The sequence below is a fragment of the Haliaeetus albicilla genome, chromosome 7 (assembly GCF_947461875.1).
Source record: "Haliaeetus albicilla chromosome 7, bHalAlb1.1, whole genome shotgun sequence".
In the NCBI taxonomy this organism is placed as follows: Eukaryota; Metazoa; Chordata; class Aves; order Accipitriformes; family Accipitridae; genus Haliaeetus; species Haliaeetus albicilla.
The window spans coordinates 32,868,851-32,896,227 of record NC_091489.1 but is presented as its reverse complement, the minus strand read 5'-3'; the positions used below and the strand labels follow the sequence as shown (position 1 = coordinate 32,896,227).

Genomic DNA, 27,377 nt, shown 5'->3' with positions numbered 1-27,377 from the left:
TACAGTGTTTGCTACTTGTTGTTTGCCAGATAAACATTAATCAAAGTTAAGTATCTCCAGTATCATGCTACAATATTTTTCCTACAAATATAAAACTAAGTTGGAGGTATCAATGGTTGCACAGCACCTGTTCTTCTAGTCTTAATCACAATTTAGTGATCTTCGTAGTACTCCAATGCATGTCAAATACAGTCAAACCCAAGTTAGCATTAATATTCCCTACTTTATGAATGAAAACACAGGAGCAGTGACATACATATTATGTTCAAAAAAACTTTAAAAGCCTAGTACAGCTCATTTCCAGACTTACAAGACAGATCTATAAAGAGATGAACTACTGTCACTTGCTGCCTGCTTACTTAATCCCTGCTCATCAGTGAGTGATCTTACAGATAGGTCTTTTATGATGGAAAATACTTAATATCTTCATTGTAAATAATCCAAACTTAACAGTGACATGGAAAAACAGAGGAAATGTAAGCAGATACTTCAGAAAATCACCACGCAAAGGAGCTTCTGATCTTTCTCACAGCATCTCATAAACCACGTATCTTACAGGACAAAGTATCATTTGTGGTTTTTGTTTTTGTTCGTTTTTTTTTTTAAATTCAAAGACACTGTAATGAAATGCAACTCTTGTGAGAACACCTTGTTTGAACATTCAAAAAGCCCAAATACCTCATATCTTGAGTACTGAAAAGAGGTACACTTGACTTTTTAATACTTCATATTTCCAACAGCATACAACAAAGCCATTGTGAGGTATGAGGATATTCTGCATGTTTTAAAGCTAAAACCTCTTTAAACAGCTGAAGAGGATATTAGATGACTGGCTCCATGATATTACAAAAGTGAAGAGAAATTGAATCAAAATTTAATATTGACATGCCCCCTCCTACACACTGAGTATCACAAGACCCTATGCAGTATAAAATATCCTCTTTGGTACACAATCAAAGCCATCATTGCCCTCAATCTGTGCTGGATACAGTCCCATATATTTTTCAGCATCTGGTAGTTTTGGATCTGTGACTGAGGGGATATGTCTATTCTTGTCTTATGCAAGTTCATGTAAATGAATATACACACACTGACTCCTGCTTGTCTCATGGAATATGGTTAAAGTCTTGTTTTTCTTTTAGACTTTTATGAGCTCCTGATGCACAGATAATGAAAAAAAGCAAACACATGGTGGAAACAACTAATCTGTACTCTGAGCTTTTAGGTACACAGTTCTTCCCTACAGACTACAGTGGCCACAAAGTTTTCTTAATTTTTGCAAATAAAAGCTTAGCTTGAGTTTGGCGTTGGTTTTTGGGTTGGTTTTGGGTTTTTTTTCAGAGAAAAAAAAAAAGCTGCTATGTACCTCAACTGAGTTCTTCTGTAAGCTTCTATAATTGCTCAGTTACATAGGACAGCACCCAAATAACACAAGACAAATTCTTCTCATTATAGTGCAATTTATATATATTATCAACTATATGTTTTCACAAATGTGAAAGCATACTTACATGTGTCCACTATATGAAATTCAAGCTCCAGACTGAGAAAGTTCCTTAAGAAAATTCATATTCAATCTATGCAGTGTAATTTTGTTCTTTACACAGCTGTAACAGACAAATGCAAAGTTTCTACCATATAGTTCCAAGACACAGTATGCAACAAGACACAGACAGGAAAAGTTAAGCTTTCATAGTAAATATGCTCTTTATGAGCATTTATTAAATAAAAAAAACAAAACCAGCAAAAACAAAACCACCCAAACCAAAACAACTTTCAACACAAATTGGCCCTATTAATCTCAGTCTCAAAGGAAACCAGCATTTTGCACTTGCAACTTCTCTTCTGATGAGATGATTTCATCTCTGATTACTCTTTATTCTTGAAGAACAAGATGAAATTCATGCATGTTATCAAGGTTTATGCAAAATATATATATACACACATTTAAAAAAAAAATCAAGATTAAGACATCTTATGCACATGATCACACATCAACAAAGTAGGAACATACAGGATCTCACTGTAGGGATTCCTTACCAAAAAAAGCCTTATATATTAACCAAGTCAAAGGAGGGAAATACTGATATCTCTAATGACTTAAGTCTTCTAATCATACCTAATGTTGTCTAGCTGGCAAGCCATTTTCACTTTACACAGTTCAATAGACCCATGTTTATCCTGATATAAGTAGCAAAACCAAAAGCTTCTCCCCACTACCCACTCATGTCCCTCTCTTTTCTTAACATGCCGATTCCAGTGACAAAACGTAGAAATGCAATCAAAGGTAAAACCTTAAGTGCCTCTTCAGTTAATATTACTAAAGCAGTTTGAGTTCTGCTAAAAGTATTTTGAGTTGGAAATGGCAGAACTGCACTGCATATGACAAGCTTGTATTGGCAAGAAATACACAACTTACTGACTGCAAAATGAATACTTCTTGCTAAAATCTCTTGGCGGGGGGCGGGGAGATAGAGTCACGCTTTGGCAAAAATCCCCCCTGACCAAAATAATTTCCTTTAAACCTTTTAAAAGTTCAAACGTATTTTAAACATTTAGCTGCCACTCTTTCTCGGCCTGAGGTTTTCAATTACTTAAACTCCTTGGGTCAAAAAACTCAGCTGACAAGCTTGAGCTGTGCAACATGCCTCTGAATTACCAAAAACTGAAAAATTTGGGTGCATACTCTATGATAAACTTTCAGAGCAAACATTAATAAAAATGAAAGAGAAAGGTGCTTCAGTTGAAAGTGATAAAAATAAACACATCGTACACAACATTTTTAATAGAAGACTAGTAAGGTGCCTTCTTTCACTACTGTATCACTTCTCTGGTGTTTCTGTGGCATATGGAAACAATAAACATTCAGACAGAAAAGTCACAGTCCTGCCGAGCTACTGTAAAGAATTAAAACTCCTGATCTTGCTTAGGTTAATACTTAAAGGAACACAAGCATAGATTACCATTTTACAGCTGGTGAACTGAGGCTGTTACACTCCTTTTCTCTTAGAAGACTTCAAAGAGATAAAATACACTTATTTTGATTGTCATGGCTAAAGTTACGCAACTTAATGCAACACACAGCATATGTGCTTATAAAACAAAGTAAGCAAGTATTAGTTTAAAAAAAGAGAAGTCTGCTGACAGAGCAGAGGTTTTGCGTAAACACAAATGACAAATCAAGTGTAAGCTTCAACTTCAGACCCAGGGTCTGATACTTCTTTGGTCCAAGTGTACAAAATACACCACCGAAAAAACTATAGTCCATTATCAGCCACCTGACTTTTACGCTGTCTTACTGAGCTTTCAGTCTCTGGATCAGCTAAAGGTTTTTCACTTAAGTCTTCCATTTCTTCTTCCCCTGATTCTTTTCCAAGTGCTAAATCCTCCTCTGAGTCATCAGCACTTGAATTTGCTGCATCTTCTCCATCTGAAAGATCTTTTACATCTGCAGTCTCTTCCGCATCATCTGCGGAAAGCTCTGCAGCCTCCTCCGGTTCTTCTAATGCTGCATTCTCCACATTATCCTTTGTAATTGCTTCTTCTAAAGAAAAGAGGAGTTTCAAATACTGAAGTTAGACTGAATCTCAGAACGATGTCTTTTCAAGTTACATCACTGTGTATGTATTCTGAAATATTCATAAACGTTATTATTGAAAACTTGTACAGGACTATTTTCCTTATTTTTCAATTATTTCAAATAAATCGTCAGTAGTATTTCTCCTCCATTTTCATTTGGTTTTCTTGCATATCAGGCATAGATAGCTTCCATTTTGTTCCACCAAGTTACAAACTAAAGAAAGATCAATTTTACCCGACTCCTTGAAGAGGTATAATTATCAAAGAAATCAGTGGGAAAGTGATAAGATACTGGTAAGCTCTGTCAGGTAACAGCTGCTGTTGAGTCAACCAGGCAATTGGATAGCATACTGCACAAGTATGCATAGATGCATTTTTCTTTTGATAGTGATGAACATCTAAGATTTTGAAGATGGTAATTTTGCACACTTACAAATTCTAGATTTGGCTAAAGTCTTATTGGCCAGTGTCACAAATGCACCTTCCTCTTCAACAGCAAACCAATGCACACAAATGTATGCAATTAAAAAATAAGTTTTTAATTACAGTCGAGTTTTGACTCCACTTAATAGCACAAACATACCAAAAGGTGTTCTGGAGCTTAACACACATATGGTGCTGACAAGAGACTTTATTTCGTGTGCAAGTTTTTGCCTCACATGTTTGTAGGGAGCAGAATACTATTCTGAAGCCCTTTCACTAAGGATCAGGAAGATATGTTTTCTTGTTTTATTTGAAGGAGATGCAACACCTTCCCCCATCCCCACAGCTGCAGTCTCTAGATTAATTTGATTCCCTCTATCTCCTCCTTTCCCCAACCACAAATTACGTAGAGAATTTTACAGATTCAGAATGTTGCATCTCCTAATGCAATATACAGAGTGCATATTAGGATGTGGAAGTGTCCTGCCAAAGCAAATTCCTTTCTATATTTAAGCAACAAGTCTAGTGAATATGCACCTGCACAAAATACACAAACTCCAGTATCTTTCTTCAAGACTTCCTCATTTTGAATGCCTTTAGCCTCTTCACAGCTGTGGAAGCTAGAACAAATTACTGTTGGTCTGCGGTGGGTTTTTTTTGGTCTGCTTTGCTACCATTCAGGTGGATGCTTTGACATCAGGATTTTAGAGCCCAACATACCAATCTTTGTCAGTGTGACTAAAATTAATACCTGGATTATTGGCTCACATCTAAGTTCTTGACAGTGTATTGCCCTCCCTCCTGCAAGTTCACATTTAAACCTACAGTATCCCAGCCACTTAAGAGTTCTTACCAGATGCTTCAGCTCTGTATCTTGACTTGGATGGGCAAAGGCAGTCTGAAATCAAAACCAGTATCTGTGTAAAGGAAAAAAAAGCGTTTATTAGCAAATCATCCCAGCAGCCCCTGCACTATTAAGTATTTTCCTACTCATCCTTTTTAGATAGACATACAATAAAAGTTAGAAAATTATATTTTCTTGCTCAGAGATAAGAGCTAAATAAAAAGACAGGAAAAACTGCATTCTCAGTGTATACCAGCCAATATTCTCTGCTTTCTACTCCAAATTTTCTGCCTCCTACTTCCCTAAATTTACTCAGTTTTGAAATGGCTTGCATCTTGAGAGGCCCAGAACACAGTTGAAGATTTTTTTATTTATTTAAAACTTATGAAACCTTCTTTGTCAAAATTTTCTGTATTTTGGGATGTTATTCAATTCCTACCCATGACTCCCCAATCCACGATGTGTACGTCCACCTTTTGTGCTTGATTTTGTCTTTTAGGTTTTTTTGTTGCTGTTATTCAAAGCAGCCTAGTGTCGAACACATACAATCAAACTGCAAGAAGATATTTATGTCTTATTGTCATGTGCTAGAATAACGCAGCAGAAAGAGATGATACCATGTTAAAAGAAATATATTTCAATCATTGAAAAGCTTTTTAGAAAAAGCTGAAAGATTAACCTTACGTTTTTTCAGCTTTTTCATGTTTGGGTTTTTTTAGTGAAGGAGGAAGAAGGGAAGTTTTTTTTTTAAATTATCATATTCATTTGCTCCTAGTTACACTAACTTGATTTGCACTCATTTGGGGATGAAAATCTACCATCTAGAAAAATGCAGCTGTTTAAATTGTACAGTGAAAGACATTTGCTCATATATACCAATTCAATTAGGTATAAAAACGTGGTTTTGCCTAAATACACACACTGCTTTGAAATCACTTCCCCATACTACTGAGAAACATACTTACACCATTTTTCTTCATTTCACTAACACTAATATTTGGGCTGAAGGGCAGAGTTCCAAGTGCCAGAAACAACCTTTACACTTCCTACGTGGAATAGTGACTTAGCAGGTAGTTAAACCAGTTATCAGCATAACTGTTTTAAACTGTCTTTGCAGTTGCAGAACATGCTTGTAGACCAAGCAACTAGTCTGAAAGAACTTCTATTCCCATCTATATCTCCTTTTCCAGCTCAGTTTCTCATTTAATACTGATATTGGAGAGGTCACAGAGCCACATCATTCAAATATTCTGAGAGGAAATAATCCCAGCTCCACAGGTAAAGCAACTTTGAACTGTTTCCACTGATGAAACAACACAGGGCTCAGGATATAGTCCTTAACATTCACATATATAACTAACAGGTTTGTTTTAATAACCTTCCTGATGTTTTGGAAATTGATATATCAACACACCAGTTCTAGTTTGTAACAAGAGAGGTCAGATTTTTCAATTACTAATGAGAACTCAAACCAAAAGATCACAGGGGAGAAAGAATTTAAGTCAGATTTTATTAAAACCAAGCTGTAACCACAAAGCTATGCCCTGGAATAGAGTAAATCAATTAAACCCCCAAATCTTCAAAGCCTTTAAAAAATATTTCATCCTTTCATTTTGAATAACAGTGCAGCAGCATACTTACGTTGCTAACTCCCACAAATACAATCCTATTCCAGCTAATAAAAATCTCTCCACAAAGCCTGTGTTTTTAGAAAGTTGGGAGTCTTAACACAATTCTGACCACACGCATCCATTCAGTCCTTAAGTACAAAAGTCTGGATACAAAAGGCCAATATAAAAATCACTTATTTAGTGGATGGACTAAACAAATCTAAATTGAAGCATGAATTTCATAAAAAGGTTAACTTTGAGTGAACCAGTCTTAACCTTTACCAGAAGTAGGTAACAGCACTGGAGAGTGGATCTGCAGTACTGAATATTTAAGAATTTTAATAGAAGAGAGTAGACTATTTTGGTTGGAAGGGACCTACAACAATCATCTAGTCCAACTGCCTGACCAATTCAGGGCTGACCAAGTCAAAGCATGTTATTACAGGCATTGTCCAAATGCCTCCTAAACACTGACAGGCTTGGGGCATCAACCACCTCTCTAGGAAGCCTATTCTAGTGTTTGACCACTCTCTCAGTAAAGAGATGCTTCCTAATGTCCAGTCTAAACCTCCTTGGCACAGCTTTGAACCACCCCCGTGTGTCTTATCACTGGATACCAGGGAGAAGAGATATGTCATTAAAATAAGGTACTTCAGTACATCTTATCAGTGAAGTTTATTCTATTTTTCACAAGTTAATGCAAAGCAAAAGTTCAAGGTACCTGAGAAAAATAAAGTAATATGCTTTCTTACCAAACCCAGGAACAGGCCAATCAATAAGGTAGCTAAGATGAAGATGGCATAAGAAATCCAAACATTAATCCCAAGAGCACCAGTGAGGTAGCTATGAATTTGCTGGAAATGAGAAGAAGATACTTAATAGCTTCATACCTAACAACACTTATGATACTGCTGTCGCCATTACATAAATTGATATCCAATTAAGACCTTTCATTTAACAGTATTTATAGTAAAGTCTTCCCCCTCAAGCCCTAGTCATCCTTAAATGTCATACTGTAATTCTTTTGACACCATTAAACCTTGTTGTTCTTTACAGAGTTGTTCACATTAAAAGGCTTTTTAAGCAAAGGATGCACAATTCCTTATTCCTAAGGTACTCAGCATTAGAGATGCCGTATGTAATCTTACTGCAGATAAATGTATGAAGCCTCAGAGCATAGCGGAAAGTATCACAACATTCTTGATCATTATATTCTGTAAGAAGGTGGGAACTGTCAGAGACAGACTATTGGGCTAGATGAACCCATGGCATGAACCCGTACATTTGTTCTTATGGCCTCTGTTGTAGGAAGGAGACAATACAGTAAACGTGCCCAATAATGATAGCCACAGCACCCATAGAAGTCTACAAAGCTGATTATTTAAAAAAGGTAACTTAAACATTTCAGAACCAAAAAAGAATCAAATCAGGTTAAAAGCAAGTGTCCTTTTACAACTACCTCTCAAGTACACCACCAAGTGAAAAAAATTTAACTTCATGCAGAGCTTTATCCCCATAATTATATCTGGGAAGCAGAGTGGTAGACACTTAAAAATTGCACAAGATGAAAATACATATTTAAATTTGGGAATTCATTCATTAACTAAAATTAAGCCATATAGTTCTTACTCAAGCTCTTTAGTTCTTAAAAGAAGCCACCCATTCTAAGCAGACACTGAAAAAGTGATTTCACTTATAAATTTAAAGAGAATAATCCAAATACAATATTAAGATTTCTTTGAAACTGAAGTCTGTTATTCAAACCTACAAATTCAATTGACTGAACCAAGCATCACATCAAGTCAGATTGTCTGGTAGGAAGTAAATTATGACATTAGATCTCTTCTAAGAGTATATCCATTAGAAAACAAACCACAATCTACATTTACAAAAGTTTAAATATCGAAATTCCAGGGTGGTTTTTTTTGTTTGTTTTTAATGTTAGAACAGCTTCCAACATTTATTATAGCATATACAAGGACAGCACAGCAAGAAGAGTGATGAAATATGCAGCCGAAATACTCATCAAAGCAGAAAGCAAATTAGAGAAGGTTTCTTCCCAGAGCATTTAATCTTTCAGGAAGGAAACTAGACAGAGACAACATCATTACACAGCAACTATGGAAGTGAAACATCAGAAGGCTATAAAAAGTTAATACTATTCAGTGAAAGAAAGAATCAGACAGTTTGCAGAGGAAACCTAACAACTGAAAGTTCTGTTTGATTCTGGGTTAGTTAGATGCTTGCTGGAAGCAATACCAACTCTGTTCAAACCCTCTACTACCTTTATTTTTTGTAGCACGTTACAGTATTAAGACCTTTTGCTACAAAGACAGTCTCTCAATCTCGGTTACACTTGATGATTTTAAGAAAGAGTACGTTTCCTGACCAAAATTGGAAAGGTCTGAAAATTCTCAGTATTTGCATGCTACAGGAAAAACTTTGATAGCTCCCAAATGAAAGGGTTTTGAAATATTTTTAAGTTCAAAGCATACTTCAGTGTATGCTAAGCCTTTCTCCTTTACTTCTGATAATTACTCGTCCAAATTTGTTGTGTTCCTGTGTGAATGGCATTGACAGTTTGAAATCCAGATGCAGAAATTCTTACTAAAAAATAAAACCATTACCCTCTCTTCTCCTGTACAATACCCTAGATGCAAACAAACTACAGAAGAGCACGATTCACAATGCTGAAAATGAACCTGGATATAATCTTTAGTAATAGTATTAAGTGAGAGAACCTGGTAGATACTAAATGTATTCCTGATGTTTACAACCATTTTTGCTGCAGCTCTCAAAAAACTAATTTATCCTGTTAGCACACTTCAGTAGAACATTTTAACTATACCAAGATAACAAGAATAGTAAGTATTTTCAGTATTGATGATAATCTTTACAATCAAACTGCCATTTTTGGCATAGTCCATTAGTACCACAAAATTTATAGTGCAAAGATACTATACACCCAATGTACAGTAAATGTAAGGAAAATTTAACTCTGATAAAAGGTTAATAAAAATATTCAGTTAGGTTTTGACTTCTAAGCAGATTATTCTAAGCATAAAAAGGGGGTATGGAAAACACTACTACATAGTTACTTACCCTGATCCATCCAGAGAGGTGAAATAGCCCTGCCATGCCATGCATCCTAAAAAACAAAGAAATGGAAGGAACAGGTTACAAGACAGACAGGAGTTGAGATACACAACAAACTGCACAGAAACCAGAAAAAGATTTATAGACTTTCAAAGCCATTCAGGCCCTAGTAATTGTCAGAAGGAGGCTACTGCAAACAAAATTATGTTAATTTAAGACAGCTCAATGCAAAGCATTGAAACAGTGACTTGAAAGATGACATCTGAGCATAATCAAGAAATAGCAATTCCACAGCTTAACCCTGTGCAGCTGTAACCACCTTCTCCCCAACTCACAGCAGCATGCAGCCCTGTAGCTCCTCTCCCAATTACTAAATATCCTACAGCTCTTCCTCATTGTCAGATGAAAAATAAGGACACTCACTGGATGTTTGACATGAATTTACACATAATAGCTTTAGCCAGAATCAAATGCAGGCCATTCACATCTTTGGTTCATCCTTTATATCACACAAGCATTCGATGCTATTTCAAAGCAAATTCAATGCTCTGAAAAACAATTCTAATATACTGTGTAAGCACTACACTGTTTCCTATTCCAAGAGAGGACACAAGACTTCCTTCTAAACAAATAAACAAGAAATCCTTAAAGCTAAAGGCTGCCTCCCCCGAGTAGCCAGAAGTCATGAAGTAATAATTTACATAAACATGCATTTGGTTCCAGTACTTAGCAGATATTGAAAAAGACACTTATATAATGCTCAGTGGCTGTACTTTTTTTCTTTATATATTTTCAAAGATTATATAAACAAGCCTTAGCAGGCACAAACAAAAGCGGATACAGAAAATAAACTGCTTTTAAAGGTGAGAAACTGGAAAGCAGGCTGTCAATATAGATTGCTTCTGCAAAGCCTACATGTCTAGGGAATAAAAGCCTTTTGTCTTGAAGCTGTCAACATAGCACTCTTAATGAATAATGAGCTACAAAACATGTTTCTTGTTAAGAAAAACAAAGTATTACACTATAGAAGATGGAGACTTCCATCCTGCTACAGGTTCCACAGCTTCCCATTTTCTCTCTAAAACATAACCTTGAAGATCTTCCAATGTCCGTGAGCCTCGGTATCTGCGAAATACTCCATCATTTGCACTAAAAAACCAGAAATATACAATAACACAGATATCCCTTAAACTGTATCTATGGTAAAAAAAAAAACAAACCAAACAAAAATCCATATACATTATAGATTTGACTTGCTCAGAAAGTTGAACACCTAAGCATTTTCAGTATGTTTTAAAACTGTAATCCATGATGGAAGGTCTCAGTTTTTAAAATGCATGAGCTTTTGCCATTTATTAAAACCACTATTTTTCTTAAATAGTCACTTGCATTACAGCAAATACAAAGCACATGAGGATAACCACCAAACCATTTTTCAGACACAACTCAGAATTAAAAGTGTGCATATATATATATGTGTGTGTCTGTGTGTGTATATATGCACTACTCGTAATACCATGACTTAATAAAGGGTTCAATATTTAAAGGATGACAGCTTCTTATTGGAGAAGATATACAGCAAACACCTCTTCTGATCCATTTTTAACAGCATTGATAACAGGGGAACTTCGTAAAGTCACTTAAACTAAAGAAAAGCCTCAGGTGAGGACTTTATCATACAATCAAAGCTCCAACACTAACCTGAACTGAAATCAAAAGTCAGTATTCCTTCTTTTTCCCCTGCGTTTCAGAGTTACAGTTTAAAACAAGTGGCAAGTAGGAGTCAACAGCTACATATTGGTACTAAGTCAATAGATGAAGAATTCTAAGCAGTACACAGAAGCAGTACAACAAACAGTGGAAAATTTCTGTACTGTTTTACATGCAACTTATGCAGTCCATTATTCAAGTGAGAAATTTTAGTGACACTTCTATACAGTCAAGTGTATCTGCTCACATACAGTCAGGTTTCTAGAAGGCAATACTGCAAACCTGCACCAGTTTTTACAAATGCTATTAAATATTGTTTCCAGACTGAAAAAAGCATCACTCTTATCTAGGTACAAAACTGTTTATAGGAGAACCTTCCACCATAAGTTAAAAACACATACTTCATGTTCATTTAGTGCACTGAGCTCCTGAAAAATGTTTTAGGGATTGACAAAAGTGAAATAAGCCAGTTGTTCAGTACATCTTCCATGCCACTGTTCAAACAGGACAGGAAAAAAGAACATATACTGAAACAGACAACTGTTTCTAGTATGACACACTTACTGGTAAATTGTAGGAAGTGTTGTGACAAAGAAACGACCACTCAAGCCTAGAAAGGGAAGAAAAAACCCACATCAAACGGTTAAGTAAAACTGAAATTTCTCAGCATTCTGACTTATCTATAAATACCTACAGAACTGTATTTGTAGACTAGAAAGCAGCAGACTGCATAGCTTTTACTACTGTTTTGTAAATACAGGTTTACAGTTTGTGTTCAGAAATGCTACAAACAGTAACAGAGACTAGATACTGTTGACAAATTAGGAAAAAATGCATACCTTGAAGAATGTTTCCTACAAGTAATTTTTCTACACGTATCTCCCTAATCAATATTTGCACACAGCTGAAGTTTTTGGCCAGACCAGCAGCGTGCACCTCCAACCAAGAGAAAGAGCCACACAAATGCACCTATATTCCAGGATGCTATGTGCTTGTGTCTGTGCATAGTCTCATCCAGACAACCTTTGTTTCATCTAGAAAGTTGGGCCACTAATGATAGCAGTGACAACAAAGGCTTACAAACTCTGGCCCCCTGATTTTCAGCCTCTAGCTGATTTTAAATGATTTAGAGCTGCGCATTTCAGATGTCAAGTACTTCAAGTCATTAAATAAATTAATCTTTGTATTTGCTTGTTTGCTTCCTCCAAATAATGCACATATAATGCACATATACTGCACAACGAATCTGTTCTTATATTCTGTAGGAAGGCTCAATCTCTCTCAAACATGACTGTAGCAAGACAATGTTTTGAATGTTTCTATGTTCTTTTCCTTCCTTCCCATACATTATTCCTCTCTAGGTAAACACAAGTGGTATGCCAACACATTTATAATAAAGCTTGGGATGTCTCAGCATTCTGTTCTGTAAAATATTGCAAATTTAAGCCATGAGAATAATTTTTTACACCATCCAGAAGGGTGAGTCATGTCAGCATTTTGATCATCAGACAGAAGACAGCAGAAAGGACAAAGAAAGGCTAAAGTAGGACTTCAAGAGGCTGACTGGAATTGATCCCCACTGACTGGCAAATACATAATAATCTTTTGACAAGTATCACCCTAGACAGTGACAACATAATGCAACTCATAGGACAGAGAAATTATCCAAATCATCAAAAAGCAGCTTGTGGGGAAAAGATGTTTGAATTTCTCTGGCCTTGCACTAAGTACTGCTACAGAATAACAGATGCAAGTGCTTCCAGCTTCACTGCTCTGTTAGGTACACCAATGAAGATGTCCCAGTGTATGCCTTCACTGCAAGAGTCAGCCAAGAAGCATAAAGCTCCTGAACATCTCATAAGCAGGTTGTCTGTATGACTCAGCTAAGTTGTCAGGTGAAGATATCACTCTCTCCCTGCTCCCAAATCTGAGGAAAGTCAGGGCTAGTTGACACTACCACCTCCTGAGAGTCAGAAAACCTGCAAGTGAGAGGGAGAACTCACCTTAGCGCTTAGTAATATTATTTACTACTCAACACATCCAACTTAAAGACTGCAGAAATGAAAAATGTGCTACTAATGCAGTCTGTTTTGGCAAAAAAAATACAGCAGACATCAGAGATTAGACTGCATATCTAGGGGTTGATAATTCCATTAGTAAGGGCTACATTCCTCTAGCTAGCAATTGCCATTCATATAAAGTACCAATGTAAAGAGTACAAATCAGTTATTTGACTTTTGCTTTTATAAAGTTTGTGATAATCTTTTGGGGAACTAAGTCTTTATTCAGCTTTCAATAAAGTAAACAGCTTTCTGCATCAGGAAGCTAACCATGGAAAAGCATTACAGCAAGAGTTTCTGCTGTTGGAGGCAGAGATGTGCCAGACTGAACTAAGCCAGGTATTTTTAAAAGTTTCAGTAGTAATGCTTTTTCTAGCGTGAATTCCCCTACAGGCAAAAAAGGGTTGTGGGGTTTTTATTGTTTGGGTTTGGGGGGGTTTTTTGGTCTGGGTTTTTTTTTTGTTTGGTTTTTTTTAAGATGCTTAAATCAAACCAGGTGCAAGCATCTTTAAAGTTCCAAAAAGGAAGTCATCTTTATTTCAACTTTTCAGCTTTTTGCCTTTATTGCTATGAGAAGCAGTGTGGTGGAAAACTTCATAAAACAGCTAAAAGCTGTGCCAGCACAGGGAGATGTGAAGTAAACAAAACCACAAGTGTAACAGTAGAATTAATCAAGCAGAAGCACAGCTGCACAAGAAAAACTAGGTGGAGAGCCATAAAGAACACAATAAGCTTAACAGCAGCAAAAATTATGAGAACACTGAAAGGCTCTCTGAAGTTCTTACAAATGCTAGTCAGGCACCCAGAAAACAAAATAGCTAGCTTAAATCTCTCTTACCAGTAGCCTATCCTAGAGCAAGTACCAACAGTCTCAGAATGAACAATGAAATCCATAAATTATAAAATATAAAATCTGTTGCCAAAATGCATCTAAGCATCCCCAAAACTTTAGTTGGAGGTTTATTGCTTACCTAAGGCACCTCCTTAGATCAGTAAAACCAGGCATGAGCCAGCTACAAAAAGCTAAGAACAGACCGTAAATTGTTTTGGTGCGTGTTTCATACAAACTTGAACTGGCTAGTAGTTTTAACTTGAAATACAGTTAAGCATCTGTTTTTGTTTGCAAATAAAAATGTGACATATATCGATTATAAAGTCAACATATAATCAGGAACAGGAAAAAAACTTCAGTATTTGCACCCCGCCCCCCCCAAATACAGAGACTATAGATGCCATCCAAAAATAAAGCTGCTTTCATCAAACAAGTACTCAAAGATTACAGAAGACACCAGAAGTCTCGTTTTAAATCACAGGTGAATGCTGTGATTGGGAGCTTAAGAAGGCACCACAAATATACAGAACTTTGAGATCCAGAAGTGCCTCTATTACTTGCTCTTGAAATACTGAATGTTTCAATAGAAAAGATGAGGAAAGAATAAGCACTTTAAGACTAGCACATCAAGTGACTGAAATATGCTGTAAATCCATTAAGGCTCCGGTGCATTTATTCTTTGGGCATCTCCTGTAATTAAGCACCATGAATGGTTACCTTCTCCTGAAGGTTTTGGAAGTGCAATTTTACGCAACTCTGCACTCATCTAGTGGTTTTCCCCTAATTTAATGCATTTTGACCACTTTCAATTTGATGAAGGGGTTACATAACTAAAGCTAATTAAGGTACCATTGAGCAAGCAAAAACAGGAGCTAGAGCACTTAAGCACACCAAGAAAGGCTGAAGCATAAGCCTATAGTAAAAATACCTCAATAACTTTGGAGAGCTTCCAAAGGAGCTCATATACATTCAACATTACATCAGCACCAAAAGTTAAATCTGTAATAAATCTTTGTTTTCCAGTTTGAGTATTCATTAGTTTCAGAAGTGGCTATGGTTTTCATGCTTTGTGCTGAACTGGATATTGTAGATATATTATGCATGCTCTAGTACAAATTCATCATTTTGGGTCAGTGCTTTGACATGCAGAAGTCAAACATCCTCAGAGGTCAAGACTCTGAGCAACATTAGAAATTCAAATATTTAAGGAATCTCTGGCTAAAAGTCACATCTAAGGTCTTAAGAATCTGACATCACTCAGCAGTCAGAAAAATTTAGACCAAAAGAAAGTATCAAGTACCTGTCCCCTCCAGGTCCCAATACTTCCATTCAAGTTCTTTACCAGGAAGAATAATTCAAGATCTCAAGTATTTAATTTTTACAGCCTTCTGAAAGTGCTTTTTTAAGTTACAGTCACATCCAAATGCCACAATCAAGACTGAAATCCTTTTTTTTTGAACACTGCATAGGCAAAAAAATCCCTAATTGGGAGAAAATAACAAGATAGGATTATAACGGATCCCCATTTGCAGCCTTAACTCCAGAGTAACCACTACTTTGTTTATGTGCAGAAGCTGACTTTAAGTTTATATCTATGCAAAAATTTTTAATATTCAAACTCATCTGTTTAATAAACTGTAAATGATTAATATATGCACTAAAGGAGGGCCCCACATCAACAGCTTTTTGGCATCAGAGTTTTTGTATACTTCTAAACTTTTAACAAAACATTAGCCTACAACAGGTCTAGAACAGCTGGCATTTTCCTGTGAACTTAAATTGCTCTGAGACCAGAGTTTAAGTCATTTCCCTGTTGTTAACTTGATAAAGCCAACTTCTTCAGCATGTTTTCAAATAATAAAATGGACAATCAGTAAAGCTTAGCCCTTTTTATTTTAGTAACATCTTCCTAACTCTCTCAGTCTTTTGATATTGCTGATAAAATCTTTTATCCCTTTGAAGCCAAAACAAGCATGAAGCATTCCCAAGAGATGCAGAGGTTTAAACAATATTGGTACTTGCTTACACAAACATAGATGCAAAACTTTTAAGAGAGTCACTAAAGGAATAAATAAGATTGTGTTCATGCTTCTATGGATAGTTAGGAAACCCTTTTTGTAAACACATTTGCATATGTGCATCACCAACAGAAAACAACAATAACATCTACACTTTAAAGCACCACTACAATTAAACAAGACAAGAAAACAGCACCATCATGGAAACAGTTAAGAACTTATTAAAGCAGGCTCACACTGCGGTAATGTTACCACACCCTGAAACTCTCCGTAACTGGAGGCTACAGAACTGGATTCTTCTGCAGACAGTTTGGAGCAGAGAGGAATGAGACAGGCAACAGCTTTCAGCAAAGTAGATTAAAATAGAGAATAAGCCCTTTTTAATACAGTATTAAGCCAGATCACTCCCCCAATTCTTTAATCCTTCAAACTGAGTTTATAAACTCAGGCTCACAGATATGAACTATAAGGACAAACAAAATGTGGATAACGTTATTTTTATTTAGAAACCTCTTATCTGACTTGGCTGGTATCCCAGGTACTCCAGTAAAATAAAGCACACTCCCAGATACTAAGTGGTACTTATATTGAATAATTCCTTTTATTAAAACAGTCTATTCCATACTATACCTGGTTCTTGAGTGACATCCACCTTTCCCACAGTGATATCTAGACGTTCGCTTTCCTTTGCAAAACTCTCCCATGTCAATTCAATCTGTTGACAAGCTGGACACCAAGGAGCATAGCTAAAGGGGGAAGACAGGTTAAATATTTTAATATCCTTATACTTACAGACATTCAAGTTTATTTACTATACAGAGAAAATGCAAACACATCAATCACAAAGGAAAAAGCCTACAGTTTTTCTTAATCAAGTGTACTGAATAAGATGATCAAGTAGCTTTGTATCAAGCCCTACGTTCCTCCTCACATTATTAAAACAAACACAAATCTCCACAGATTTGAGAAATTCCTATCCAAACCCCTCACCACCCATGATTTATTCTATTTACATATGAAATAAATCCATTTCCATTGCAGCTATCTAAATTATTGAAGCCAGGCTGTCCTCTGAAGCGGTATCCTTCAATGTAACATTTTGTATTGATTTCCCACATCTCAGAACTTTCAGAAATTACATTTGCCTTAGCCCACTACTCAATACATCAAAGCATGCCCTTTTTGATAGCACTCTTTAGAGATTTGAAGAGTGCACATCAAATTCCTACTGCTCATACTGCCTGTCTTTCTCCTGTTTTTTCTCAGAATTAATTTCAGCAAAGTAAGAAAGCATGTTTCAAAAGCCGAGTTTTCAATACTACCAATTGGGATAAGCAAACTAAGTTTGCAGTTATTATTGATAATATCAACATGGAGACAGAACAGCTAACACGAAAGGATAATATCAGATAACGCTTAAATGCTGATAAAACCCCATTTGCCGTCTTTATGTATTTTACCCTAACTTGGTTCACAAAGTCTGTGTCAAACTTGTGCAGCTTTCAATATACGCAATTAAGGTAACATGGAACAGCTAGGTATAGCATGTAACTAAGCCATGGCAATTGCCCATACACAGACTTACCCTTTTACAAATGAAAAGAGACCTTTACATGGTTTAACCTAATTTATTGGGGGGGTAGAGGTGGAAATGTATATGTGCAAGTTTCTGATATTTTAAAATGAAAGGGAGCAAAAATAGTAGGTCTAGAGACACACTACTTCTCACATTACTTCATATATGCTACCACACTCCTCATCCACTGCTAACAATAGAAACAGATTTCTTTATGGGCAAAGGCCAATATCCTTAACGGTCCACATAACCACTACACTCTAACTGGGAACCTCTACAAGGAACTCCCTTACTCCTTCAGCTTGTCTGCCAGTACTATTATCTGACTTAAAGAGTGGCACTTCCTATTCTCTGGCTGTCCTCTGATCAGGAATGCTTACTTAGTGGCTGCAGACTGAGATCTCTCCAGCCACCCACAAATGTTTCATGAAAATAAGACTGAACCTAAACCAGGTAATTTCTCACAGAAGAGGTGGAATCAAATTTACTCTGAATGCTTTATGGTAGTTTTGAAACCTAAGTATTTAAAAAAGGAAAGCTTGTCATTTGGAAGTTAAAGATACAATTTAAAAATGTGTTGTATTTTACTGTACTAGGAATTTATGATTTTAAGTATGAAAGCTAATACTGTGGTTTTTTGAATCAACATCACTTTACATTAGTGTATCTGAAAACAGTCCATAAATCTTACCCTGCCAAGAAATAGCCCCTCAGTATCTTTTAAAAAGATGCTGGAAACAAGTCTCACATGTAGAGCTGTTTCCCATTGTGCTGCTGGCCTACAGAAGGCTTTTAATAATATTTTGACACATACTGTACTTGAGTATTATTTTATTACAGTAGCTTGACTGGTAGGTAAGAAACTGCACACATCCATCACATGCTGCTGCTGATGTTGCTCTAAAATTAAAGACAGAAGTCAGAATGTTTTCCAAATCCAGCTTCTCTAGATGTGTCAAACTCACGCCATGAGATTTTAAAGATTAATGCACCCTTTAGCCTGTTCAAGGTACTATCTGATCTTGAAATAGAAATTTGGCCCATATCAACATTTATGCTTAAGTTTCACATTCATAAGCCTTTCTTCTAAATGAAATTAAGTGAAATATTCAATACACATGGCTAACATTTATATGATTATAAACATTTTCTTTAGCTTAAAGAAGCATTAAAATCCACCCATATCAAAGTTTGGCAGTGACAGAACATAACAATGAACTTCACAAAAAGCCTTAGTTGTTGGCTTCCTAGTTTTTATTACCAATATTGGATGTGGGATGGCAACAGCCACATGTGATGCTACAAGATCCAGCCACTCAAGCTGAACATCGGCACAATCAGCCTTAAAATATTTGCTTTACATTCCTGAAATTACACGTTCAATTTTTGCCAGCCAGGCTACACCCTGTCCCCACATATACAAGAATGAACTTGAAATAGACATCAGATTTTTCGAAGAGTTATCACTGCTGTTTACTTTGACATCCTCACTTTTCTGAAGCTTTACTGTCTGCATTTGTTATGCAGCATTTGAAGCACTATGGAATTCAGGAGTGCCTCCTGGAAATAACAAAAAACATTCTATTGCCAAAGCCTTATTGTGCTTCCCTCTCAGTCTTAAAATACCTCCCCTTACACTTTCTGTTTCAACACAATACAGAAGTGTAACATACTTCATACTTCGGTCACCTTTATCAAAAGCTTCGAAAAACTTCTTGCACCCTGAAGAATTGAAGCTTAAGGACTTACTTTATTTCAATGCAGGCTTCTAATGAATCCTTTAGAACTGTGGCTGATTTGTATTTCTACAGGAGTCACAGTACAGCTACCATTCTTATATTCCCCGGGAAAAAGTAAATAAATAAATAAATCTGTCAGAGCAGGAAAGTAGATCCATGTGTGTGCTGTGAAACCAGTCTCCATTACTTTTCATCAAGTCATAAGATGCAAGACCAGGTCACTCACAAAAGCAGATGTAACCAAATTTCTTCTGCCATACTCTATGATTCTGTTCTACTCCACAGGCAGATCAGGAAACAATTAGCACCTTGTCAACACCACCAAATTCAGCGCTGTTACTCCTCTAGCTTCTCCCTTTGCACAAGGGGGTACCTTTAGCTGTTAACTTGTTGTTTGTGCTGTGCCCTATGCCCTACAAGCGCACCAAGAATACAGCACTCAGGTCTTTCCAATTTAAAAATCAAAGTCCACTGGAATTTAAATCAAGACCTGGGCACTTGGTTAAGGAAAGGAAGTTTTCAGTAGCCTGTTACACATTAAAAAGCTATTTACTGATCTCCACCATTTAAAAGTCAGATTGAAAACAGCACATACCTAGAAATTATACACTGCCAAGTTATTCACTGCAAGCAGGTATCACACATTTCTCAACATACACCTCATTTCTGACATTACCAGTTCTCTTACATAGCACAAAGTTTTACAACTGAAATATCCTCATACACTGTCTACCCTCCATACATAAGGGAACTAACATCTATCTTCTGGTCAGGTCCATTGAAAGAACAATTGACTTAAGTGGATTAAAATCACTATTTCAAAGTAGCCAGGTGTTTTCCAGTTCCTACTCCAATCCATTACAATACCTGAAACTTTTTCAGAAGGCATAAAGCAAGCAATCCAAAAGCAAAATTTTAAACTCTTAAAAAGTCAAAGCAAAGTGTGTGTCTATCTCTGATCTAAAGCATGAAAGACCAAGCTTTGGCTTTCAAATACCAGTAATTTCACTGATGGCTGCAATACAAAAAAAATAAATAAATACCTAAAACCAGTAAAAGCAAACATGCCATTCAGTCACATCACTACAGAGTTGATCAGAAAACACAGAATGACTTTACTAAGATTTACTGATACACAGTTTCCGGCTCCAAGCCACTCATCTCTCTTCTTGTAACTGCTTGGCTAGGGAATTCACCAATTCACTCATTTGAAAATGAGTGTAACTGACTCCTTTTATCTGCTTTTTCACTATCAGTAACTATCAGTGTTGAACAGATGTAACCTCAAATACCATTCTACACTTTTGCATTCTACAAATTGCTCTGATGGCAATTTCACGAAGTTGCAAGGATCTAGGAACAAAGGAGAAACAGCTTATAGATACAGGCATCAGAGAATTTGCTGAAGAGAAAACAGCAAAATAGGCAAAGATGAAAGTTTCCCCTTTCAGTCTACTTTTTCTTGATTCAAGGCACACAACTTTTATAAAAGGTACTGCTTATAGTAAACCAAGCTATTTGCTGGATTTCAGATTGGGAGTACTATTAAAATTAGAGGTGCATATGTTGAAACAGTACCTAATAGAATGGTAAAAACAGTATCAGAATGAAATAATTATTACTTTTATTCTTTTAGGTAGTTTTGCCTTATTGCTACAGATTCCATAAACATACCTAAAAAAAAAACAAAAAAAGACCATGCCTGACGTGTTTGGCTGTTACCTTAAGACTATCATTTAATTCATTCTTATTCCTAAATACAGATAGGTCTTGAGGCAGGATAGGCAGCTTTGTAATTTCAACAGAAGATAAGCTTCAGAAGGTCAACTATATGGTTTTAGTCTACTTTTCAAGCAAGCAGGTAGTAGCCAAAGATACAGAAGTTAGTCCCTGTAATCTACCAAGATCTATCTCATAATAATACATGCTCCAGAAGCTGACAAGAAGTTTCCTCCCATGTGCCAAAACCCCTCCAAAACAAGACAGGCAAGACCTCCCAACCCAAAAACAGTTGCTCCACAAAAGTTAAACAAGTTTTTTTTACAAATTGTCAAAGCCCTACCTACCTCAAAGAGCAAAGGAGGTTTCTTCCCTGGATTCTCCTGCCAAGTTTCACTTAAATGCCTTAAATCACAGATGGGCCCGCTGAAGCGACATACACCGAGGCACTGTTCTGGGGAATTTGTTTCAGTGTGCAAGCTCAACCTTATGAATTCCCATTCTGCTGTTATTTACTTCAGTAACCTGACATGCATCTCTTTTCCAATAATACCTGAATAAAGGGGAAAAGTAACTGTATACCATTGTGGTGTGATGCACTACAAGCCAAACAAATTGTATTCTGTAAGGTAACATTTTAAACTTCCAAGAACAAGATGAGAAGCAAAGCAGGGTATATCATAGTTATTCAGCTCTCTAGTTTCAAAAACAAGAAAAGGATAACAGTACCATCTGCAATAATAAAAAAAAAGACCCCAACAACTTTCTATCTCAAGCATTTTTTTTTAAATATGGAGAAATTATTTTTAAAATAGAAAGCCAATCACTGAAAGATTATGTGAAATCCTCTAGAACTTCAGCAGATTAAGTTCCATCATTCTAAATGGTTTTGTCCCCTTCTATAATAGTAAAGCATCTGCTACCAAGGATATTTCAGTTTCACATTTTCTCAGTTTCTGTTCAGCCAAGGCACAGCAATCTGCCATGTGTTCGGTTATTAAATAAGAGTCCAAAGATAATTTGGTCACTTCCTCAGAACTCAGTCAGGAGGGCTGTAGAAGCTTCAGAACCAAAGCAGAGTTGCGGTAACTTGTTTTTCATTCCCTCCTGCTTTTTTTTTTTTTTTTTAGGAATATGACAAAGAAAAGCCTGGATACTAACAAATCAAGAAGAAGTAACAGAAAATTCCCAATCTTATTGATCTCTCAATCTAAGTTACAGTAATTGTTAAATAATTTGTGGAACTCTTCAGGAGTTTATTTACACAAAGTGTTTCAAGCCAACTATTTAAAAGCATTAAACTATGCAAATACCAAAACATTCAGCTACATTTTTAGCACACTCCCTTGAAACTACAGACAAAAGTGCTAGTGGGACGACTGAACCCTTGTGATAATCTGGCCTGCTAGACAGCAGGACAACATTTAACAATAAATGACAGTGTATATGTGTGTTGTTTGTTTGTTTTAATCTACTTCAGAAAGAAGAAGATGTTAAATTAAGATCAATCAAGCTTGGAACAAGCTATGTTTACAAATGCAAAATGCACTTTTAAATAAACAGACCCGAAATTAGTTTTCTATATTCTTAACAGACAGAATATTAAAAATAAAGACAAAAAAAGAAAACTCCTCATCTTAACAAATCATTTCTTGCAGCTACAGAGTAGAAATATGTCCATAAGGAAACCTTTAAAAACAGTTAATTCCAGTACCACACTCAAAGCACTTCAGCACAGATCTGTATGCTGCGATAGTAACAGTAAGCAAAGTGTTGCAATGTCTTGGAGACACAGAATTATCCAGAACATTTTTATCAATGAAATGCAGCAGTGCTTCCAGTGGCTGCAATTTTGCCAGCTATGAAAAATTGAATATTTACAAAAAGTCAGCCAAGTACACGCTCTTTAGCTAGGAGGAATGAAGGAAGAAAAATCCTATTTCCACTGCAAACCCCGCACACAAGTAATTTCTGACTTAAGTTTCTCTATTTGTGCACCTGAGAACAACAAAAAAGTGGTAGCATGCCATAATTTGCCTACACTACTTTCACAAACAGAAAAACTGACATTAAACAGAAGTACTAGTACCCGTTCCTACCAGGGCAGGAGGCTTCAAGCCAGTAATCTAAAGCAGGAGACAGATTTTTTTTTTTTTTTGAGATCCTATAATAACATGTGCATTAAAAAACCCGTAACAATAAGTACTGCTGGAAAACAAAGGTCTTATAAACAAACAGGAGGTTCTCTGTGAAAATGAGGTTTTGATGAATGATACTGCAGTCTTGCCAACTGATCTATCACACAGCATGGAAGGAATCAATGAACTGACATGCAGGACTCCTGTCAGGATCACCAGCTCTGAACCAGATAAAAATCAGTAGAAGTCAAAATCCATCAGCATGAAAACAGCTGCAAGAATCGTAAGAATCAATAGTAGATCTCAAACTCCTGTTTAAACACAACTGGGAATCTCAAACTCTCACTAATTCAGGAACAGCAGCACTGAGTTAGCATCCTCAGTAAAGACAGGTTCCCTCTCAGTTAGGAGAAAAGCAGAAAGCGCTAGAAACATACCACAGAAAGTAGGATGGAAGACCAAGGATCTTTCACACATCAAACACTGTACATAAAACAAAAATAAGTCTAATTTAAGCAATGAAGCAACATGTACTGTATTCCGCTAGCACTAAAGCTAACTTTGCCACCATTGCTATTGTCAGCTACCTGTCACTCCAATCCAGAGTGCAGTGTTTCAAGTGGAGTAAAGACTCCCAAAGGATTTTAACTGTTCGCTATCCCAGCCACTTCTGATTTCAGTCAGTTCTTCTTTCTTCCTCAGGGGCATGCACCACTAATTATTTAAATATTTTATCTTAGAAATAAAAACTTTGAGTCACCATAAATAACCTTTCTGCTCCTTAAGATTCACCAACTCATGTATGCATCAGTAACTTTCATACAATAGCGTCCACATAGGACTAGGATGTCAGAAATGGAAAAATTTCAATTAAAAAAATAAATTTATTTTCTCCCACTCCAAGATCATCTCTTCCCCCACCTTGTAGAACACAATAAATTTAAAGGGGAAAAAAAGAGACTTAAAGTCAAACCCAAATCCTTAGCCACACCAGTGGGCCTTCCTGGGTCTCTCAATCAGCTATTTCAGGACTGTTCCCATCTATTCACTGATTAATACCAGGTGTCCAGTAGGATCCTGAGCAGTAAAGCCCTAGGGGAAGTGACAGTCCCTCCCCCTAATAAGAGACTGAAGATAACTCAAATTCAACACTAAAACAAAACCTAAAGCAGCTGGGTAAGTATTTATAAGGGAACACAAGTTCAGATGTTGATGGGCAACCTAGTCTGTTTCACAGGCTACTCAGTCTGTTTCAAACTCAAGCACTTCCACAGAGGAGCAGCACACATGCCACAATAAAATCCTATTTCATAGCTGCACAGCACACAGATACCACGTGAGCATACAGCCTACTTATACTACGTTGTTTAACTGCTGTCTTAAAAAAAACCCTCAAGTTCCTTCTCCCCCTTCTAAATACAAGCAGGTGAGTTACACTCCAAGAGCAAAACATCATGCGTGTTTCAAGAACAGTATCATGTCACAAGTGAAGCCACGACACTACAGTTTGTTGGAAGCACTTAAAACGCTAGCCGGCAATAGGCAGACCTCTCTAGCTGTCACCAGGATAAAGCAACAGCAGCACTGAAAAGTTAATGAAATCTGATGCATCTTCTTGAACAAGAACTCTAGAACAAGGCAGCTGGAAGTGAGGGCGTATTGGCATATTATGTAACACCACTTCGGAAACCTACTCCTGCTAAATATTACCTACCAAACTCAGCCTTCCTAGCTTGCACAGAATCCACTGAAAGTCCCGAACGGGTAAGCAGTGCAAGGTGCAGTGCCTGACACTACTCCCCAGCAGGTAGTTCTCTCAAATAACACCGCTGACAGGCTCACTGAAATGTGCCCGGTTTAACCTTGGGGCGCTCGGGCCCTCTGTACCCGCACAGGACGAGAACCTGAAGGAAAGCTACTTTTATCAGATCCTCTCAAATAAGGTGAGCATGTACCTGGAAGCTCAGGGCTGACAACGCTCGGTGGAAGAGGGGATCATAGGCCTTAGGTATCCCTGCGTGGTCACCGCCCGGCCGCCTCCGCCCGTGCCCCCCCCTCCCCGGGCCAGCCATTGCAAGCTCCCGCACTTCCCTTCGCGGGGTGGGAAGGCCGGCACCGCCCGGCCCCCCTCTCCCCGCGCTGGAACAGGCGTTACCGGCCATGCCCGCCCCCCGGGACAGGCGCCGAGCTGAGGCGGGAGACGCCGGACACCGCACACAGGAAAGCCGCCCCCTCCCCCGGCACCGGCTGCCTCTGAGGCAGGCGGGAAAGCGGCCGTTACTCACAACTCCAACATCCATTGGCCCTGCAACACCAGGCTCCAGTTGGAGCCGCCCAGCACTTGCACGCGGCTCCGCAGCTCGCCCGGGCTGCCTGCCCGGGAGGAGAAGGAGGAGGAGGAGGAGGAGGAGGAGGAGGAGGAGGAGGCGGAGGCGGCGGGACCCAGCACCGCTGCGAGGAGCAGAGCGGCCGCGGTGCAGAGGAACCGCCACCCGCCCCTGCAGCCCGCCGCCATGTTCAACCCACCCGCCCCAGGAAGTGAGGGCGCGAGCGGCCGCCGCGGGGGCGGGGCCTGCGCGGGCGCGCGGAGGAGGCGCGCGGAGCTGCCGTTGGGCTGGAGCCGTTTGGTGCGGGGCGTCAGGCGGGTGCTGAGGCGGGCTGTGCTGCGGACAGCTGCCGGAGACTCTCCCTCCCCTCACGGGGAGAGGCCCCGCTGAAGACTCAAGACCGAGCTCCCGCTCCAAGCAGGGCCACAGATCAAGTGCTTCGGCCCCACCATCGCCGTGGCTTCAGTGCACTCGATCAGGTTAACGAGTCTTTCTGGTATTGGGGCACCCATAACGGGATGCCTTATTCAAGGTGCCACGTTATGAGTGCTGAGTAAAAAGCGATATTCACTTCACTGGGATGCTGTTAGCCACCAGCCCTGTCGGGCTGCACTGCAGGATCACGTTTCAAGCGTCCACTAGGGCCCCAAGGGACGGTGTGCCCCAGGCTGGCAGCTTGTTTATCCTAATGCACTGTTTAACCCATCCCAGACACAGGACTTTGTGTTTTTCCTTGACTTCAATGAGATTTCTGTCAGCCCCTTTCCTTTGGCTTGTCCAGGTCCCTCTGAACAGCAGCCCTGCCCTTGAGTGGAATGACTGCACTCTCAATGGTAATTAAGACAGTCAACTTCCTTAGTTAGCCTAGTAAATTGACCAGAAAAAATAAGAGATCACTGAACAGGCCTGAGCTGCCTTCCTGTCTGATAGGGAAATTAGTTCTTGTTTGGCTGGAAGCTATCTTGGCTTGGAAGTAACTTGTGATGAAGAATTTTCTAGCAGTTACTCCAAAAGTTTATAAGCTCTCTTGTTAAAACACTTACACACTTTTTTTTCCCTCAGTAGAGGAAACAGTAGGACTTACCACCTCTGGATTTTGTGACACTTTGCCAGTTTGTCTTACGAGGCTCCTTTACACTACTGCCATATTTCTCTGTAGGAATCTGGGCTTTGATCAAACCATTCCTTAAAGCCCTAGTATAGGCCTGGCCTTTATTTATTGACACTGAAGTGCACTCAGCATTAGCATCTGGAGACAAAAGCAAAAGTCAGGAGTCAGGAGGAGTTTAGCAGCAACTATGGGCTTCCACTGTTCCTCCAACACCAAGCAAGCGGGGAGACAGACCTGCCCATAGGACCACTCACACTGTGCAGACATGAAACAGTGACAGCAATTTTCCTCATTTGCTACTTCTCAAGAGTAGGTCACCTCTCCCAATAACTCAGTGATATTCTCTCCTCACTAGGTATTCAAATAGTACCTGCCATTACCAAAGAAGATTTTTGTCGACAGCTTCCCAGCATTGTAGAGTTCCCTGCCTTTCTGAGCCATAAGCTTCTTGCCACCACAATTAATGCCAGCTGAGGATTAGGTAAGTAAGAGTCTCACAGAACACATATATCTTCTAATATCTTCCATGTGATACACGTAGACTGAACTCAAAAATCTCTATATTACAATTTTTCTAATCCTTTAGCTATTCTTG

The 27,377-nt window shown here is 38.1% G+C and overlaps 1 protein-coding gene across 1 annotated transcript; it reads right to left on the bottom strand.

Moving 5' to 3' along the window:
• Window positions 1–203: 203 nt before the first annotated feature.
• Window positions 204–25,891, bottom strand: TMX4 (thioredoxin related transmembrane protein 4). The gene is made up of 8 exons (XM_069787595.1): window positions 25,630–25,891; window positions 16,803–16,918; window positions 11,827–11,872; window positions 10,573–10,701; window positions 9,559–9,604; window positions 7,209–7,310; window positions 4,856–4,919; window positions 204–3,544 (listed from the first exon to the last, which is right to left on the bottom strand). Exons 1-8 carry the CDS (start codon window positions 25,857–25,859, stop codon window positions 3,258–3,260), a joined length of 1,020 nt encoding a protein of 339 aa, XP_069643696.1. The 5' UTR covers window positions 25,860–25,891; the 3' UTR covers window positions 204–3,257.
• Between the last annotated feature and the right edge of the window lie 1,486 nt (window positions 25,892–27,377).

Excerpts from the sequence above, each read along its gene's own strand:
- TMX4 (XM_069787595.1), bottom strand. The coding sequence starts at position 25,859 with ATGGCGGCGGGCTGCAGGGGCGGGTGGCGGTTCCTCTGCACCGCGGCC. Across the intron at positions 10,702-11,826 it reads ACACTTCCTACAATTTACCA|TGCAAATGATGGAGTATTTC; the intron begins GTAAGTGTGTCA and ends CTGGTTTTTTAG. Across the intron at positions 9,605-10,572 it reads AAGTCTCCATCTTCTATAGT|GATGCATGGCATGGCAGGGC; the intron begins GTAATACTTTGT and ends TTTGTTTTTTAG.